This window comes from Oreochromis aureus, linkage group 23 (assembly GCF_013358895.1).
Source record: "Oreochromis aureus strain Israel breed Guangdong linkage group 23, ZZ_aureus, whole genome shotgun sequence".
Lineage (NCBI taxonomy): Eukaryota > Metazoa > Chordata > Actinopteri > Cichliformes > Cichlidae > Oreochromis > Oreochromis aureus.
In genome coordinates, this window is record NC_052963.1 from 30596849 (window position 1) to 30617375 (window position 20527).

Sequence of the window (20527 nt, forward strand, 5' to 3'; positions counted from 1 at the left end):
GAATATGTGCGCACATGAGACATTTAAAATGTATTTCTAGATTAAATTTAAAATCCCTGTAGATCGTTTTACATTCAGCAACAGTGTTTTAGCACTAAAGTTGTTCATCCAAACACTGTGTCTGCTTCTCTGCATCTTCCTTCTTGAACCCTGATGTTTCTTTTAGGTAACACAGAAGTGAATAAGTAACGGAAGAAGACAACTTTTAGTCTGTTGCAATCTTTTTGAGCCTTTCTCCGCTCTATTTTTTTGTCTATTTAATATCCCAGTCATTCATTTCTGAGTGGCTTGTACATGCATTTTAGTTCAACAGCTGCAAATTGCTTTTTCAAAGACCACAGTCTGGAACGGAATTATTATTATCATCACAGACATAATGCAAAATTGTTTTTGTCATTGGCACTTTCTTGCAGCGCATTGCATTTTGATTATTGTACACCGTCCTTCCCTGTTACACTCTGCTTGTTTGATGTGCCACACTGCTGTACACTGAGTTTACAAAGGGTCATTTTTTGTGAATGAAGTACATTCACACACACACAAACACACACACACACACACACACACACACATATATAGTGTGTGTGTGTGTGTGTGTGTGTCACTCTTTATTTAGAACTGTAAATTGTTAGCAATGTCTCCTTAGTATAGAACGTTGATTGCTGGGAAAGCAACATGGGGACAATGATCTGCCATCTTTCAACTTAATAATAAAATGATATCTGAGTTTATTACAGTTAATGTAAAATGGATTAAGACTATGAACAGCAAAACTTTGTTGTGGAAAATGCAATTTCTACCTATCAAATGTTGACAAAATGGGTGTCATAAATTATTTATTATTATCTTTTGGGGTAATTGCACAGTAGCTTAACTTTCAATCTATTTCCTGCCTCAGTTTGTAGGAATGCAGAGTTTTGATTTTAATACACAGTCCTAATCCCACTGCATCAATTCAATTCAGTTTCAGTTTTATTTATATAGCAACAAATCACAAAAAACGTTACCTCAAGGCATTTTATATTGTAAGGTAGAGACCCTAAAATAATACAAAGAAAACAGAGCAAATCCCAACAATCAGATGAACCCCCTGTGTAAGCACTGTGGCGAAAGTGAGAAGGAAAAACTCCATTTAAAAACGAAGAAACCTTCAGCAGAACCACGCTCGGGGAGGGGCGGCCATCTGCCATGACCAGTAGGTGGTGAGCAGTGTTGGGCAAGTTACTTTGAAAAAGTAATTAATTATAGTTACTAGTTACTTCTTCAAAAAAGTAACTGAGTTAGTAACTGAGTTACAAGATTCTAAAAGTAATTAATTACTTGAAAAGTAACTATTGCGTTACTTTAAAAAAAAAAAAAGTTTTAACCCTCTGGGGTCCAGGGTATAAGTGGCCATTTTTGACTCCTTTTGATTTTCCCTCTACATTTCACCTTTAAAAACTATTTACTTTGCCTTGTTTGGTATCATTCTTTTCAGCACAACCTCACATGTCTGAATATACAGTTATGTTTTCATTTTGACATACTGTATTAACACAATTGATAGAAAATCAGACAAAAAACATGAAATCCGAGTAGAAAGTTATATTTTTTACTGTAACAACCACAAACATGTTTATTGAATCATATTTCATAACTTTCAATGCAAATATAAATTGTCAATTTTAAAATCCTATGCACAAGTTTTGCAAACAAAGTTATTTGCAGCCATTTACCTTTTACCCTTTTTTAAATAACCATTTCAAACTATTTACAGAACAATCAGCTGTTCTGCATTCAATAAGATGCCACACAAATTATTTGTGCCACTCCAAAAAATAATTTCTGTCCACTATAAAGGAGAACATCACAGCCTGATACCTGCAGACAGCAGTTGCCTCATTGTTCTGACACACAACACAAAACTATCCACAACGCTACACACTAACTACACAAGACAACACATTAACTACACACTCCAAACACGCTAAACATCACAAATCTCTCACATCTCAAAACTCTCTCTCTCTCTTTTTCTGCTGTATTTCTTGCTCTCTCTCTCTCTCTCTCTCTCTCTCTCTCTCTCTCGCCGTCACTCCTAAAACTTCCCCCTCTTCCTAAACAACCAAATGTCATGTTGCCATATCATTTTTTGATTGGTTGGCATTTTTCCACCAACACGAATGGGCTGTTTTTTGTTTGTTTTTTTTAATTTTTTGTCATAAGCAGAGAGTGCTTGCTAGCGCTGTCCTTAGACACTAAACGTGATGAAACTATTCAGGAAAAACGCCCCCTAGCTCCAGGCGTTGTGCCAAAAAGTGATCGTCTACCAGAAAGTGATTGCTGCCCGCGGGAGCGTGCGCAGCTGCTTAAAGCTGTAGCGCCCAGATTACTTACAGCTACGTCCGTGTAACTGATATAGGGTGCGGTAAGATGAACACAGCTTCAACCGTCTGTTTGTTGAAAAATAGTAATGAAACCGCACCGCATTTTTTTTGTTAGTAATGGCAACGGCATTGTAACGATAGGAATAGTAATTAGTTAGATTACTCGTTACTGAAAAAAAAAGTAATGCCGTTAGTAACGCCGTTATTCCCATCACTGGTGGTGAGTGAAGGTAGACAACACTAAGGAACGTTGTGGGAAAAGAGCCATTGATTAACAATAACTAATGATTACATTCAGAGTGGTGTAGAAACACATAGTGAGTTAAAAAAATAAATACTGGTTTACCGAAAATAAACCAGCAGTCTGAGAGCAAAGTGGTCTGTTTGAGTGATATGGTTCTGTGATGTCTTTAATATAAGCTGGGACCTGATTCTTCAAGAACTTCTATGTGATGAGATGGATTTTAAATTTGATTCTGCATTTAACAGGGAACCAACGATGAGAACCCACTGCGCAAAGTGACTTCGGAATGATGTGTTTTATAAGTCATTTTTGGACGTACAGTTTTGGTCCACTGAAGGGGTTGTTTAGTATCACCAGTCCTTTTTTTTCAACATCTGCTGAACTCCTAGTGTTAATATCCCTAGGATCTCAGTGTACGGGTTATTTATAGTCCAAATTCGGTCATTGTGAACGTCTTTTCAATGTCAAACGTAGACGTCCAAAAATGACTTATAAAACACATCACTCCGATGTGATATTAACTAACATATAATAAATTGTGTTTATTTATAAATAATCCATATTCATATGTATAAAAGCAATGTTGATATTTATAATTAAAAAAAAATACATATATTAACCATGTAAACTCCCTGCACCATTCATAGACAACCACATGACGTCAAAAGAAATTACCCAACCCAAAGTTCAAATGTTGAACATCATATTGATATCCAAGTTGGGTCATTCGTTGGACATCCAAATTGGGAACCTAGTTTGGACGTCGTATAGATATCCAGAATTGGTCATGGACCAACAAGCCCAATATAGACATGATCTGCATGTTTATTTTGCTTCCCACTAAACACTGGACACCGATCCAATGTTGAATGGGAAGCAAAATAGTCGCGTTCTAGTCCCTGTCAGTACTTTTGCTGGACATTTTGGCTCAACTAGCCATTTAAGTGAGTGTTTACCAAATGTTACGACATTTTGGTAACAGGATGTTTCTAATTTTAGATATACTGGAAGAAATGGAATAAAGCAATCCTACATATTTGTTTAATATGCGTATTGAAAGATATATCCTGGTCAACCAAGAAGCCAAAAACATCAAGCCCTGAGTGAAACCTCAGTTTTATTTGAATTTAAAAGCAGGAAATTAGAGGTCATCAAGGTCTAAGACGGCTGGGTCAAGTGACGGCTTTTTAAGCAAGGATACTGATGGTGAAGTACCTTTGCTGTCAGATTAAGATGCATTAAAATGGTTCTCTTTTACCATTATTTCCCAACATGCAGCATATGCAAGTATTATATTATCCCAAGTATAAAAACTGACAAAAGTTTGAATAAAATTCCAGGTTTTCCAAAACAGGGTGCTTGAAATCATATGCACCCTGAGAAGGCTGTTAGAGTTCAGAGTTTTACATTTTTCTTCGAGTTTTTGTTTTCATTTACTGTTAACACTACAATGAACTAAAATTTCCTTGGTTAGGTTTAGGCAAAGAAAATGGTTCAAATACACCATTTCAAAGGGTAAAATACTCCTTCCATCTGCAACAAGATTTCCAGACTAACGCATCCCATAAAAGCCTTGACACCAGTCTCATTAACTGCCCCACTTGTCAGAGCATCAGCACGTGACAGTCTGAGAGTAAAACTGGGTTGGATTTTATTGTAAAAACAAAAGTGGAATATGAACTCTAACAATAATACAGCCTTATTCAAGCAAGAACAGCCTCAATATACTCACCCCTAAAGATTATCTAGTTTCAAGCTTTTTCGTTCAAGTCCAGCAAGCCATTCTCTGTAGCACATAGGATTTTGTAGACTGGTAGAGTGGTATTGAGTGGTAAGCTGAGATCTCAAAATGATTTCACTCTTCTGTTATCATAGCAGACAAAGAAATTAAATATTGATTCCCGGTGTGGCACCACAGGCTGAAATTAACCATTCTCTCTGCTCTCTCTCATTCTTTCCCTCCCTGTTCACTTGCTTATTCTGTCTGTCCTCCCATTGCATCCCAATTTTTATACCTCCCTATCTTATTATTCCCTCTCTAAAGGACTCTCCTCTCATTCTGACTGTCTGTTTCCCTTTCCCCCTCTGACACTCTTTTAATGCACTGTGACTGGTTGTAATAGAGAAAAGCAGAGAAGCTGTACATGGCATGACTTTAAATCTTTTCCCTAGCTGATAGAATGATAGTGTGCCTCTCTATATAATTCCATATTGCGACTTAGTTCTTTTTTTCTACTGGGACTCAAAGACTTCACAAACCTTTAAAGTTCTGAGTAAATGCCATAACCTCAGGTCATCCAAAAATTTCAAAGTAGCCATGTATTTTTCTAAAACCTTAGTTTGATCAAAACAAGGCTAAGAGGTTTAGACAGATTTTCATCCAATGCAACAAACAAACAATACACAAACTGTTAAAATGTAATTTTTCAGTTGGTACAGAGAATGTAACATTGTAGCCAAAGTTGTACAGCACGATGGCATGGTGGTTAGCACTGTTGCCACACAGCAAGAAGGTCCTGAGTTCAATTCCACCATCAGGCCGGGGTCTTTCTGTGTGGAGTTTGCATGTTCTCCCCTATGACAGCTGGGATAGGCTCCAGCGCCCCCCGCGACCCTGAAAAAGGATAAGCAGAAGTGAATGGATGGATGGACTTTGTGTCTTTAGATCTATAGTGCTACCCCTGTAAGGCTTTTCCTAAGCCCTTGCCTTGGAAGACACATTTTTTTGAAGTGTCATGGGACCACTCATAAATGTAAAGTTAAAGTAAATAGTCATTGTCTGTCAAATGCCATAATTTCAGTAATGCTAGTGTGTTCTCTAATCAGGATTTTGTGCAAATCAAGTTCAAATGAAGTTCATTTCAATATCTTGCTCAGCAACGCTGGTCCATTATAATGCACAAACAACAAAAAAGATTTGCAGACAGCTATATTTACACATCTACAGTTATAATGTGAATTTAACTTGATGAATGGAGAAAACAGTAAGATGTTCTCTGTGTAATCTATACATTGGCTTCAAAATGTTCATAGAGTTTAATTAATACTTCAAGCATTGACAATATACATTGGAAAAGCATTGATTGCAGAGCAGTTGAATGAACTACAATTTATGTACATTAGAGCTTCTTTTATTGTCTCTGCTTCTATATCTATGCTGCAGTAGTGCAGTAGTCTGTCTCCTTTTTCTGGTTCTGAGCTGTACAAGTTTAGACTGCAGTCGTTATGACTTCAGGTTGAGTAAGATTTGACTCATATATCTGGTGACTTATGACTTAATTAGGTTATTTTAAAAAGGCCTAAAACCTGCTAGAGGCACATGATAGTAGTGTCAGTATTATGTAACATAATACATTTAAAATATTTTCTTTTAGGGTAAACAGTTTTATGCTATTATTACTAATTTTAGTTTGTGTTGCTTCACTCAGTCATTCAACAATGCTAAGCAGCTGTGATGATGGTACCTTACTCACTGTGCTATCGGTCATGTAAAAAGAGTCAGACAACAGCCGCTTGTGTTGTCTGATTTGGGATATATTTTGTTGCCAGGTTGTAGGCAATTAAACATATCCCGAATTTATTAAGTACTGCTGTTAGTCAGTTTTGTGTAGGGGCACAGCTGAGCTATGTGGCCAAAGACTTAGACGTGACCGTAGTTAGACGTAAATGTCAGTGTGTCAACTTTAATTGCAATTAAATTTTTTAAAAAAAGGAAAGACAAAATACATGTACCCTAACTAACTTATTTTACTGAATCACATTTCAACTACAGATTTCATCCCACAGGTTAAACTGAAGACATGAACATATTCCAAAATGTAATGTCAGTTTGTGTCACATCATTATCTTCAGCTAGGATAGTCTGCTTAATTCAACAGAGGAGTCGTCTCAGTGTGAAAAAACTCATATTGTAATAAGACTATATTGAAATAAAAACACATTTGACAAATAATTTACCATGTCAGATATGCCATGACAATTTCAGCAGAGATCTTTCATGGGCCAGTCGTTATCACAAACAAAAAATAGATCAGGCATGGACCCTCTGGAATACATTGAGGTGTTTCAAATCAAACAAGATTGCAGAAGTGGTCAAATTAGTCTCCCTTCTTACTGAAAATATCCAATAATCAATCATCTACACAGAGGTAGGGTTTTTTTTAAGTGGATTTGTGCATTAGACTATTTAAGCTACTCCAGTGGGCCACATATAAAACCTCCCCAGTGTTGCGGAATCAGTGACTTTATTCAACTCCAGTATAGAGACAGACTGGTTTCCCCTCAAGAGAGTCGCCAACCCTGCTTGGTGAATTTGTTGTCCTCCCTGCTTGGCATAGCAATCGCTCTCTGGGTTGACAGTTGCATTCAAAGGTAGTAAAGTGAGCATAGCAGTGACCAGACTTAGACACGTAATTGACCGTAGGCTTGTCCAGCCTTATTTCTCTGGAAGAAGAAATGTTAGGTCTTATTACTTCATTTTTGTTTATTTAACTAATAGGGAGAAAATCTGTAGTAAGGTATTTTTAACTAAGCATAGAAGTAAACCAGCTATAAAAAAAATTACTGCCAGAAGATTCACTGCCAATCGTCTAATTAACAAATTAATTCAACTGATCCAGTCTTTCTGGATTTCTCTGAAATAATGAAGTTGGAATTTACTTTATAAGAAGAATCTGTCCAACAACACATGTTTGTCCAGGATTCTCAAGTAGTTTAACACGACCATGTTAAGATCTCAGTGCACATTGGCCTCATACATAGGGATGCTCTCCCAGTTTCCAAGCTTTTGCTGTAGTAGAGTCTATTTGTTTTCTGTTGATAAAGCTTAACTTTTTCTAAGTTTTCTTCCTTGATTGAGCCATGGGGACTGTCACTGCATGGAATAATTTCCTCCAAAACAAAGAAGAAATCTGAAATGCACTGTTTTTTTTTAATCCAGCAGCCTTCACATATAAACCTTTGCTTGAATTCTACACTAATACATGGCTTTCAATAAATGGAAAGCCAAATACTTAAGTCAATATTGTGATAACTGTGTCCTCTGTGTACAAGTTCCTTGTTATGATTCTCAATCAAGTTTAAAATTGTACACACGTGAACAAGCATTCAGTCCCACCCTGTTAACTCCCACAATCAGCCGTAAGTAGGTAATGAAATGCCCTGCATGAATATTGATATCCACGTGGATGTTTTTGTGGAAGTGAAAAAAAGAAAAAAGCGTGTGATTAAAGGGAAATTTAATTGTGAGTCAAGGTTGGAGGTATTATTTACTGGCCTTCATTCAGCTGGAGTGGTGATGTGTCACAGCAGCAGTTAATGTTTAGAGAGCCACTGCCTTTAGAAAGAATAAAACAGAAAAGGTTGACAACATTGTGTCAGTGGCAGTGGCAGGGGATGATTGGACACCAGAACACTTTCCCCTTGACAGACCTTGATAAAAGGAAACTCTAATTAAATGCAATGTGACAGAAGAACACAGTGACATCAGGCAGGCACAGAGGATATGGACAGTTGAGATAAGCCTCCAGTTGATTGACTGTTGCATTCTGTTTCCTTCCACTATCCACTTTAGTCTCGACAGTTTCTGCAACAGCAGCTGTGTTGTTCTTTCAATTATGAGCAACGCCAGAAAGCAGTCAACCCAGGTGACAAGCCACATGTTAGTGGTGAACTGTGACAAAAGCTTGAATTGTGCAATTAGCCATAATAACACCCTCACCTCGTCCAGCCCCCATCTAAGCACTAAACTATACTTAGTACAATTTACACTTGTACTTGAGAATTCTTATTAGCGTCAGCCTTGAAACTTTTTTTCATACCTGGCATGGTGATTTAAATATATATATATATGTGCTGATACAATGAGTTATACATGCTCCTTTGTGTAAACAGGTTCCTGAGATATACATAGAATTTTAATGGTCTTTAATTATGTGCTTCTAGTTACCATTTAACTTACATTTTGAGTCAATAGGGTGCTAGCTGCCTTAATGGTGTACCTCAACAATATTAAGGCTCTATGGCTTAAGGACAGATTTTTTGAAATTTCATAATTATTAACTTTTCATTCAATAACTATTTGTTTTAAGTTCTGCCTTCTGTTATGTGTTATCTGAAAGTGTTTTAAATGATAATAGCAGTGGCCTGCAGTTATTGTTTTACATTAGTCGTAGAATTATGAATTACGGACTATATAATTTTTATTAAAAAAACATACTTGTAAACTATCCAAGAATAATCATATATACAATTGTTCTCTTCCCCATTTTTTTTAACCATACCTAATATAAATATACAAATACAACCATTTTTCATCCTGTTTTCTTAGCATATCTTATCACAACTGTGTCTGTGTTACAGTATAATCACCTCTGCTGATGAGCTAAGCATGTTGTTGGACATAAATCACATGTAGCATATTTTTTGCACTGTATTTCTACATTGCAAAGTGTTTGGAGCTGGAAATCTTTTCTAGAATATGAACTGCCATTTCAGCTTGAACACCGATGGAAGACAGCGGAGATAAAAGTTAGTTTTCCACTAAAAAATATCTAAATTCATATTAGTTTCATGGCTGAAGCTAATGACAGCTGTCAGATATGGGTATATGTTTTGCTAAATACAATATTGCGCTTGGGGCTATGATGATATGAGACTGTTATTGTAGATAATTGCACATTTCTAGCTTTTGACACGGTTCACTACCACTAACATGTGGCTTGTCACCTGGCTTTATTGCTTTCCGGTGTTATTTGCTATTGAAAGAGAAGCAGCTGCTGTTACAATAATTGTAGAACATTGGTTAGTGGAAGGAAACCACTTGAGGAAAATTGTAAATAAGTTTGATTTAGTACCCTAATAAAGACAAGTCAAACATTATTATTCAGCGCCTGCAACCGCATTGTAGTTTTAATGAGCTTAATAAAAGGAGCTATGGTTTAAATACGCTTTTTTTTCTTATTTGTTTTAGTAATCCAATATACACTCATCAAAAACTTTATTAGGTCCACCTGTTCAATGGCTTGTTTATGCAAATATCTAATCAGCCAATGGCAGCAACTAACTACTTTTAGGCATGTACACATGGTCAAAATGACCTACTGAAGTTCAAACCACGCATCAGGAAGAAAGGTGTTTTAAATGACTTTGAGCGTGACGTCTTTGTTGGTGCCAGTCTGAGCACTTCAGAACTTGCTCAACTGCTTGTATTGGTCGTCATGATGGTAGGATCAGAATTTGAAGTAAATAACAGGAAAACATGGACCAATCATCGTATGAATGGTTCAAGCTTATGGTGGTGGTATGATGATTTATGGGATATTTATGGGTAGTAGTTTTTTATACAAAAGCTTTATTACCAAAGCTGGTGTTTCGCATAAAACATATCCTTTTCCTCAAAAAGTCAGCTGTGAGATGTATTATTTGTTCCACTAATGTAAGCGCATTGGGGTCATAAAAAACTGCATGTTTGGCACAGGTATACTTTTTTTTAAACTTAATTTTAGCAACTCTGAGAGAATTAATGACATTTGTTTTGTTATTCTATACACTTTCTTGTCCCACTGACCATTCAAAGTGCACTTATTGCACTTTGCACATTCATTTAGTTGAGAGCCCAGTCTTGTTAGACAAAAAATATCTGCCTGGCATGTTACCAAAATGACTTCTGAGTGGCGAGACTTACCTCTGAAGACTTTGCTGTCTCTCCTCTTAGTCTTTCCACCAATTAATTTTCTCTTCTCACTATGGTTTTATTCCCATTATTCTTTCCTCTTCTTTGTTAGAGGCAGTTGCTGAGTTGTATTCGTGGCGGGAACTGCCCTGGACCCAACGTCAGCTCACTGCAGTTGCCTGGAGATGTGAGTTTCTTTGCCAACCAATTGGCTGTGCCCACCATGGAGTTTGCCTTTGAACAGACTAGAGCAGAAGAGGTATGTCTAAACCAAAAGACCCAATTATTTTATTTCCATTTTTCTTGTGACGCTCATTGCTCTGATTTTATGCCATGCTACGTTGTCCCTTGAGATCAGAGGAACTACCATAATACAAGACGCAGTCACACCTTGTCTTTTAGTTTCTGATAATAAAAAATCCCTCATTAGAAGCAAAGCTTGTCTCTGAGAAAGTACATATACCTTTAAATGGTTTGTGTCTGTCATATGTTAAAGTGCATGTTTTGATGTTTTAGCATGTGAAACAAAGTCTGTATGAATATATACCAGTTGTGTGACTGTAGTAATTACTTCATCCCTGAGTAAGTTCATCTAACTATTCTCTTCTAACTATACTCCAAAAGGAAAAGAGTATTGTTTCAGTTTGTGTATATTTTCTTTTAAAGAAAGTCCGGTAAGGATCCCATCTGTAAATTGGAGTGCCAATTCAAAGAGAGATCTACCACAAGGCAGTTCATATATACAAAGAAAAAAAGTGGACTGGATCTAATCTAATGACTTTACATTTTAAGACATTTTTCCAGCTATGTCACATGGCCATATGTGGTACACTGTGATAACAACCATATGCAGCCCATATAGTGTCACTGCCGATATGAAGAACGTTTTCAAACTTAAGCAGAGTGCAGTATAGCTTGTCTCTTTTGTAAGGAACAAATGCACATCATAGTGCTCACAAATTATGCATGCCCCCATTTATTTCCATTAAAAATGCAGTATTGATGTTTGTTGCACAGCCTTGGGGTGGAAACACAGTGATTTAGCCCCAGCTTATCGGCCCACTCAAATTTGGAACTTCTGGCTAGGACGGCAACTTTGAGCTTAATTAGTGCGAGAGATCTTCATGATGTTTATCTGCCCTCAAGGTGCCTTTACAACCTGAAAATAATAGGTGGTGGAGAGTGAAATCTGCAGCACTGGGTTTGTTTAGGAAAGACAAAACCTAAATTAAATTAAAAACTATCTGTAAACAAACTTGACTCTGTTAGGGAACACCCTATATCCATATATTAGTAACGGCTTAATAGCATTTGGATTGAACTCCAGGGTTAAAAATCGGAGGGCAATAAAATTTCCTCTACTGCTTTATATCTTAACCGGGTCTCTGGGGAAGCTGAGACACAGAAGAACCTACACAGCTTCCATTTATAGTTAATTTCTCCACTTGTAGAAATGCTCAACATGTTTTAGAAACTGAATTTTCTCAAGACAGTTCCGAATTACTTTCAGATTGACTGTTCAGTCTGGAGAAGGAGAAAGACTATTCAGCTGCTAAGCTGCAAGTTTAATGGCATAGCAGACCATGGTTGATAGAGTCAGTGAGGATGATATGGCTTTTGGGGAAATCAGAGACTAATTAATAGTCAACTATTCCCTAACTACAAATTAAAAAAAACCCTGTATGTTATTTTTAGATTCAAGTATGTGTTTCAGGTATCCCAGGTGTATGTTCAAAAAGATAAAAACTGCATCTAACAGTAGCACTAAACATGATGATAGCCAAGTATTCTGTCCAATCAGAGTTAATATTTACCTACTGTGTTGCTTTCCTGGGCTGCTTTGCAAGTAAATAGATTCATTAGTGTTAATCATGTTAGTGTTTTATTGATTGTTTAAATCTGGCTTTCATATAAACCAGTGTCTGTGTTGCCTATGTTTTGTGTCATGTGTAGGCTGTGTGCAGGCAGGTTAGGAGGAATGATGGACCCAAAAGTGCAGACTCAAAACAAAGATTTAAAATTTAAAATTTAAATGACAAAAACAGGAAACTGGCTAAACTGGAAATACATAAACTAAACTTGCAGGCAGATTGACGGAACACACATCCTGGGATGGGATGTATTAAAGTATTCATGTAAGGACATGGACATGGATTATATAAGAAAATGCAAAACTAATGTACATTTAATAGCATGCAATCATTTATAGAGATCTTTTAAAAAATATGGTTGCTGTGGGGGCTTTCCCTAACTTAAACTTAATGCTTCCACCCTGCAGCACCCATGTGAAACATGTTCCCACACTCGTTTTACCATATTAACTTTTTTTGCAGATGCCGGCATATTGAACATTGATACGATTACAGAAAGTGGGAAACAGTACAACTTCTGCAAGCAACAAATGCTTAATGCACCTACATATATTTTCAAGACATGCTGATTAAATATGCGGAATTTATATTTCCTTCTAATGGCCAATTTCCGCTTTCACAGCGTGACCACATCTTTAATAGTGTTCTCCCACGAGTAATTTTAAATAAATTCGTGTTCGTATGGGACAGTTTAGTTTCCACACCCTCACACTCAAATGAATGGATATGTATTTTCTGAGAAGTAGTGCAAGCTGGAATAAAAAGAGTTATATAATATTTGTTACAGAGATCTCATATGAAAAGCGATTTTCCTGTCACAGTAAAGTTTTGCAGGCTCTAACCGCCTATATTTCTCTGTAACCTTATTGTCGTTACACATATTTCCAACTTCCGAGCAGTTAAAACATCTGTGGAGTTCACCCTAAATACAGGCACAAACAGGAGCCTTTTAGATCTACTTCTAAGAAGAAAAAATGTATCCAAAATGTGTCGCTCTGAGATAATAATACAAAATTAGGTTTGTTGTTTACATTATAAATAACACGTCTAACTGTGAAGGTAAAGGTCAAATATTCAGTAGGACAAAAGTACAGTTCAGTACAAAAGTAATACAGTTTATTATTTATATTCCATTGCATCTTCATTTCACTCCTCGTAGGTTAGAGCACTGTCTTGATAGAAAGCTGTATTCATAGGATTTTCAGACGGTTATATAACAAATGTCTTGAAATGGTCCTTCAAATTGAAATAGTTGTGACTTTATTTTTGTTTTCTTTTTCTTTTTAATTTGTCAAGCTTTAATGGGTTTTGCTATTGATATCTGCAGGCATCCTTCATCAATTCAGTTCTACCTATATAACAGCAGTTGCCGTGCGCTTTACATCGTAAGATAAAGACGTCACTGTATTATATAGAGAAACTCTGAGAAAAAAGAAAAAAAAACTTTTAACTGGAAAAAATCAGAAACGGCCTCAGGGAGGGCGGCTAAATACTGCAACTGTTTGGAGTGAGGGGAAGCAAAGAGGAGAAACAAGAGCATAAAGATACGACAGTCAACATCAACAAAAATAGCAAGCTCTCGGCAGTAACGGGAGAACATCAGAAACCGGCTGTTATTACCGAGAGTTTGTTGGAAAGAGACCTGCAAAAATGTGGGAGGGAGAGGAGACAATATGGAGAGTAAAAGAGGGGACACCATTAGACCTGGAAACAGAAGTTCACTATGTATCAGCACTTGGGAACAGTGAGTTAAAAGCTGCTTTGTCAGTTTGGATTTTTCTCCTCAACAACAGTTTTGACAATCGAAGCCCAAAATGCCACAAAAAAAACCACTGAGTGCACAGGAAATGTTTATCTCAAATTACCCTCAGTTATTTTTAACAATTGTAAATGTCATCTTTTTTCATTCTGTCAAACACTGTGTTAGTCATATCTCTTATTTTTCTCCCACACACTGAACACAGATTGTGTTCTGCTCTTAGGCTTTCCCACCATTACATATTATCAGTGTTGTCATGGTGAATGGCCCTGATTTTGAGGAGGTGGGAGTAAAGCTGTGATACGACCTGACTTTCACATTCTCTTCAGTCAGTTGTATTTAGAGCTAGAATTTCAACAAAGGTGGAGAGTTGCACTAAGCATAAAAAACAAGCAGCTAAAAGTATTAACTGAGTACAGGGTGTTTGGTACATTTGGCATTAAAAGGTCAACCAAATATTTTTCAGGGATGCCCTGAATATAGCTCGAGTGAAAATGAGCAATTGTGTGTTTTCCATTTCTTTGGCCTAAAAGTGTAAACATGTAAACAGGCCATACATTCACCCACAAACTTTTCGGCTGTGTTTGGGAAAAAAAAGTTAAGTTTTGTTTTGCTGTTTGACTTTACTAGAGCTAAGAAAGTATAGGGTTCACCGAATGATTCAATGGCCAATTTTCAATAGTGAAAAGGACCTAATTGTCATCAGAATGACAAATTTGATCTCAGCACTGTTTTTATGTCTGTTTGTACTGTACCATACCATGCCATAATCTCATCGTGCCCTTCTGATAACTGCAACAGTCCCCGTGTAAGGTTTAGGAAAACATGTGATTGAGCGTCAAGCCCATCTGCCATCCTTTTATATTCAACGGAAAACCAGTTACATGCAAGTTCCTCATTGTTCATTCTGGCATCACCTCACCGCTAATGGCGGTGGACAGGTCTTGGCACAGGCATGCTTTCTCTGGAAGGAACACAACCTCATTCTTGCCCTAGCTGAGCTTTTAGCTGGTGCATTGACATCCCATCTGAGACTTTTGTCATGCAGTCAGTGATGCATGTCTCGACCCACATCAAGAGGGAAAGGGCAAGAATAGCGCATTGTCATGAACATGAAAGTAGCTGGAAGGTAAAATTCATTTCATATGCAATATAAAATGTATGCAAGCTGCTTTTGTGCTGAAGTTTGTTATTTTCTAACCCTCTTGGATGTTATTTATTTTCATTTTGGTGTTTTCACTCTACGATGATGTTTTCTGAGCTTTGATGACTAGAATTAATATTCAGTCTCATCACTGGCAATACAGTTACAATTATGTGTGTGATGTGAATCAATGATATACCACAGGGAGAAGAAAAAAAGACATATGTATGCATAAAAACTTAAATGCTTTATGTTTCTTTTTTTGAAAGATTATTAAGGCAAACATTGTTATTAATTAATGATCATTAAATTAAATTGTGTTGATCCAAGTAGATGGTGGACTGTGTAGCTATTTGCTGATCCATGAAACCAAACAAAACTGAAAAACAAGAACAATAAAAAGGCAAAGAATTAATATCTTTACATCTGCTTTTTCTGTGCAGAGTTTGCAATTAAAATATAGTGATTATTATTTGCCCACATTAGGTTCCTAACAGAAAAAGAAAATAATAGGCACACACTTTTCTGTGTGTTTATGTATGTGTGTGTGAGAGAGTGTTTGTGTTTTCCAGCTAAAAGCTTCAGAACAGTGAACCGAGTTGGGCAAAGATTACAAAGTATACAGGTGCGCACACTGATCCCATGTAGGTAATTAATCAAAGCAGGTACATATGGCTCCAACTGCGTGGGTGCATTTCTGAGCAACCTCTGCCTGGTTTCCAACTTTGTTCAATATTCCAAACAGGTCACTATGCTGTGTGTGATCCACTGTGTTTGTAATTGCATTCATTCATCCTCATATGCTGAGCAAACAGAGTTCTGTGCTGGTAATGTGTTGGGGAAACAACCAGATGTTGTGCACCATTGCTGTGGTGTTCATGACAAAAGTGTGGCTCACTGAACATTTGTTTTCTCATTTAACATCTGTTTTTCTTTCACTCTGTGGAAGTTTCCATCTCTTTGCAAACACACTGCTCCCTAAAACTTCCTTTTGTTATTCACCCCCTGCAATATTTTTACAGTTTTTAAAAAAAAAACATTTGCGTGTTTTGTTTAGTTTTTAAGTCTGAGTAGATTTAAACCTGTTTTATGCACAAAAACTGAGAAACATGTTCTGCTGTGAGAGAATGATGTGACTAAAGTTATTGAGATGAGCTATATAACACATTATTTGAATAATTCATTGTTATGTAATGTAATATGCTCAAAAATCTCCTTCAGCATATTTTTCTTCACTGCCATGTGCAGAAATCTGGATGTAAAATACCATCCTGTCGGGGCTACGCGTGGGAGTCATCTTTGACATGTGTCATCAGGCAGTTGCCTTGGCTTTGGGGACCTGGAAGAGAACTCAGACAGGCCACTGAGGTGTGAGAGGAATATCTGACATCCCCTCATCTCTGCAGATCATTGGTTCAGGGCTATAGTCAGGTTCAGGTGGGGAGAGCAAGAATTAATAGAGTCAGAAGGATCTTCATCTTGACTTTGGCATGTACTCTGTTTAGACCGGAGGCCATTACTGCAACTTTGTGCAGACAATTAGAGTCCTCCAAAAATGTAAGGACAAGGGCTGCAGCATCTTCTGCCCTCCCACAATTTGTGACAGGAGTGGACTTGTGATAAACAGCAGTGCTGCCTAAATGATTTTTAGAGAGAGAGTTTTGCAAAAACACTGGTATCAGGAAATCTATCTTCTGTAACAACCACAAATTATGCTTCTCTGGCTTCATCCTTAATTTATTTTCCCACTGCACCAGGAACAGCTATAATTATCTCATTGTACATTTTAACCTATGTGCGAGTACACACTTTATTGTTCAAATCCTGTAATACAAATCTTTTATTATGTTCGGGAAAGCAGCTGAAAATAATTGCTTTCATCATTTGACTCCTTCCCATTTTGACTCTGAAAATGAGCTCTTGGTTGTAAAAAGCAAACACAGTTAATCAGCCTCTATTGTATTGGCTTTGTTTTCTTTCACCTGCTTATTGTGCTTGTAGGTTTCCTGTCTGTTGGCATAGATGCAAAGGCAGTTTTTAATTGGACAGTTAGCCTTTGATGTCCTGTATTATCATGCATTGTAAATGTAGCAGCTTTGCTAAGAGAAGAGCGAGAGTAAGAACACACAATCCAAACAAAGCAAAAGACATATTCCAGAATAGACCTTCGTTCTGGAGATAAAACATCACATGATCTAGATACATTAAAAAAAACCCGAAATAAAATTCCAGTCACACCCACACCAGTGCAACAAGATTTTATCCAGCATAGTTAGAGTGATGGTTTACTTTGAATTTGTTGTCTGGAAAGTAGCATGTGTATACATTAACACTAATTAGCTCTTATTTTTGCATCAGAAATCACTCTTTTCTTTCACTATATACTGTAGTGGATTATATTAGTAAAGCTGACTAGCGGTATCTCAAAAAAGTATTAAAAACCAGTGGTTACTACTCAAGCATTATATACCATCATGGAACTTTATTGAACTTGACAGCAACAGCAAATCTTCACAAAGCCGCCAGAAAAGCCTACATTTTATTTGACGTCCTCTCAGTAAAAACGGATTCATGCGGGGAAAAAAAAGTTTTTTGAAAACACTGAGTGAACTATTGTTCTACTAGTGGCCATGCTATAATGTAACTTACTTACATTACTTACTTTTATTAACATTGCTCACTCATTGTCGTTCCTGATTAACACGTTAGTTGCAATAGTTGCACAAACTCATAGATCTACAAATATATATATTTGACTAGGGCTCCAAATGTATGTATTCTGATAGTATGCACATACAATATATAGTAGTTTATTCATTATCAGATAGAAGTTTCAGCTGCAACATTTCACAATTATTCTGTGTGAGCCATTGCTTGCAAGGAGCTTTTATTATCATAGTGTGATTAAGTTTTACCAAAGTATTTTGTCAGGCAAGCAAATAAGATACACACTGTATTACATACACATTAGTAAACATGTCATTTAATGCATATTTGACCAGATGCTTTGAAGTTTGCTCCAGTTTCATTACACCAGTTCTCCAGGAGCACATCGAGGTTTGATTTATCATTGGTTCCAGCAGGAGAAATACCATTTTATTACAGCAATTTACAGTGGCATTTGGTCCTTTTCAAATGGTATTCCTCATCCTGTAGGTGTTGGTTGTAAAGCACAGTAAGTGAAGTCTTGTTAAGTGGCAGTAGATACCTGTCAGTGCCTCCAACCTTCGTGGAAGTCTAAAGCTGATGGGGAATGATAGAAGGATATTACATCTGCATCCAGCTCTCCCCTGCACAGCTGTCAGGCCCAAACTCCCCTTGGTGCTTCAAGTGGTGATGATACCAGGCAACAGTCATGCAAGCTAAAGCACACTAACACACACCAGTGTGCGTGTGTCTGTTCAAATCTCCATCTGACACATCTTACATGAAGTAATTTTATTTGCAGCTTTGAAGATGGGAGTTACTGGTGGTGAGAGGACACGAATGAAGTCTGTAGGGTAGATGTGAGAGACAGTGAGAGTGAGGAGAAGGAACAAGTTGGGAAAATGACATTGAAATTGTGATTTGTCAATAAAACTCTTACTGTACTAAATTTTAATATTGACCAAATTCACATATATTTCTTCCAGAGTCTTCAGTCTTCTATGCTAACTTTACTGCACAGTACAAAAGGAAAAGGACTCTACCAAGAGCCACAAAAAACTGTGTAGAAGTGACTTTAAAGTTAGGCAAAACTGACAAATAAACTTTAAAAAAAAAAAAAGTGGCACAGTTCCTCACAGCAAAAAGGTCCTGGGTTCAAACCCACCATCTGGCTGAGGCGTTTCTGTGTGGCTTTTGTGTGTTCTCCCCGTGTCTGTGGTTCCTTTTCAGGGGTGTCAGCTTTCTACCACAGACTAAAGACAGACAGTTAGAAGGTTTAGGTTAATTAGTGATTCTAAAGATGTGAATGGCATCTGTCTCTCTGTGTTAGCCCTGTCATAGACTGGCTACCTGTCCGTGGTGTTACCTGCCTCTCATCCTATAGTTTATCGAGTTGAAGCCCCATGATCCTATGATGGACATTTAAAAAATATTCAGTCGTCCTCTGTGCACGGTTTAGACAGGTCATCAGTAATCATTTAGTAGAGTTATCAATTACCAAAACACATGATAACACCGCAAGTACACGGCAGGATGCTTGTAAATCCGTTAGACAGTTGTTTGGTTTTCAGGCAGTGCACAGTGGCTAACTACACCTCCCAGAATGGGTTTAAAATGGGATGCTCCCTACCAGTGCTGGTCAAGTTACTTGAAAATAGTAATTAGTTACTAATTACTGATTACTTCTCCAAGAAAATAATCCTGTTACTTTACTGATTACTTATTTTCAAAGGTAATTTATTACTTAGTTACTTTTTAAAAACATCATACACAACCTGAATATGTGATGAAGCAAAAGACCTTTCAGCCCAATTCTATTTTTTCTGCGTAATTCATCATATAAATTCTAACCAAATAAAAAAAGTCTCTTTTTAAAACTTGTTTTATTTGTTTTAATCTTTTAACTTTATGCACAGTCTCTAACTGGAAGAAATTTGTTTAACATTTAAACCTTTTCTGCATATTCCAGCATGTAAAATAAAATAATTTTAGTGTTTACTTCCAAACTTTAAACGCTGCGTGGTCGTACTCTCTCCCGCACTTCATATTATTCATTTTTGATCTACACACCTCCGTTGCTGCCACAGACTCGTACATTACTGTCATGAGACACTCATACAAACAAAATCACGGTTTAGTAACGCAGCGTGCTTATGAGATAGTAACAGTAATCTAATTACTTTTTTTTGGAATAGCAATCCCTTACTTTACTCGTTACTTGCAAAAAGTAATCAGATTACAGTAAAGCATTACTTTTAATGCGTTACTGCCCATCTCTGGTCCCTACTGGAGACAATAAAAGATTTCGCACTGTCAGATTTTTTCCTTCTACTGTTTTGGTTATTACAACCTACCCAGTATTTATATTTCAAAAATATACCTGCTGCAATATCAGCCTTTTCATAAGTAAAGCAGAGTAAAAAAAAACATGTCTACCACAACATAACTGAATAGAGAACTGAAGACTTACTGGTTTAACTCCAAACTTCCTACTCTGCAGTGCTTCAAACCCTGGGGCCCAGTAATGGTTTTGTTTCTTTGTTTTCTCACCTTCGCCCTACATGTCTTCCACTCCACAGGCTTCTTTACAACCGCTGACCGTAACTAGAAACCGCTATTGCATTAGCCTAATTTTGAACTTTTCTCCTACATACTGTTGTAAGTGGACTACTGGTTATACTCCCACTGGAACATTTAAATTTTAATGCTTTAAATATTTTTTTATCTCCATATCTGTGTATTAGCAGTAAACTAAATTCTGTGTAAACAGGCAATAAAACACACAGTTGTAGTAGCTGACTCAGCAGCGCTGATTTATGAGAGGC

The 20527-nt window shown here is 37.0% G+C and overlaps 1 protein-coding gene across 1 annotated transcript in view; it reads left to right on the top strand.

The window, feature by feature from the left end:
* Window positions 1-20527, top strand: part of LOC120436365 (inactive N-acetylated-alpha-linked acidic dipeptidase-like protein 2) — a 483232-nt gene that overhangs the window by 340631 nt on the left and 122074 nt on the right. Inside the window, exon 17 of the mRNA XM_039607291.1 lies at window positions 10395-10541. Within this exon, the coding sequence (XP_039463225.1) occupies window positions 10395-10541 (147 nt within the window). The remainder of the gene's footprint in view (window positions 1-10394; window positions 10542-20527) is intronic.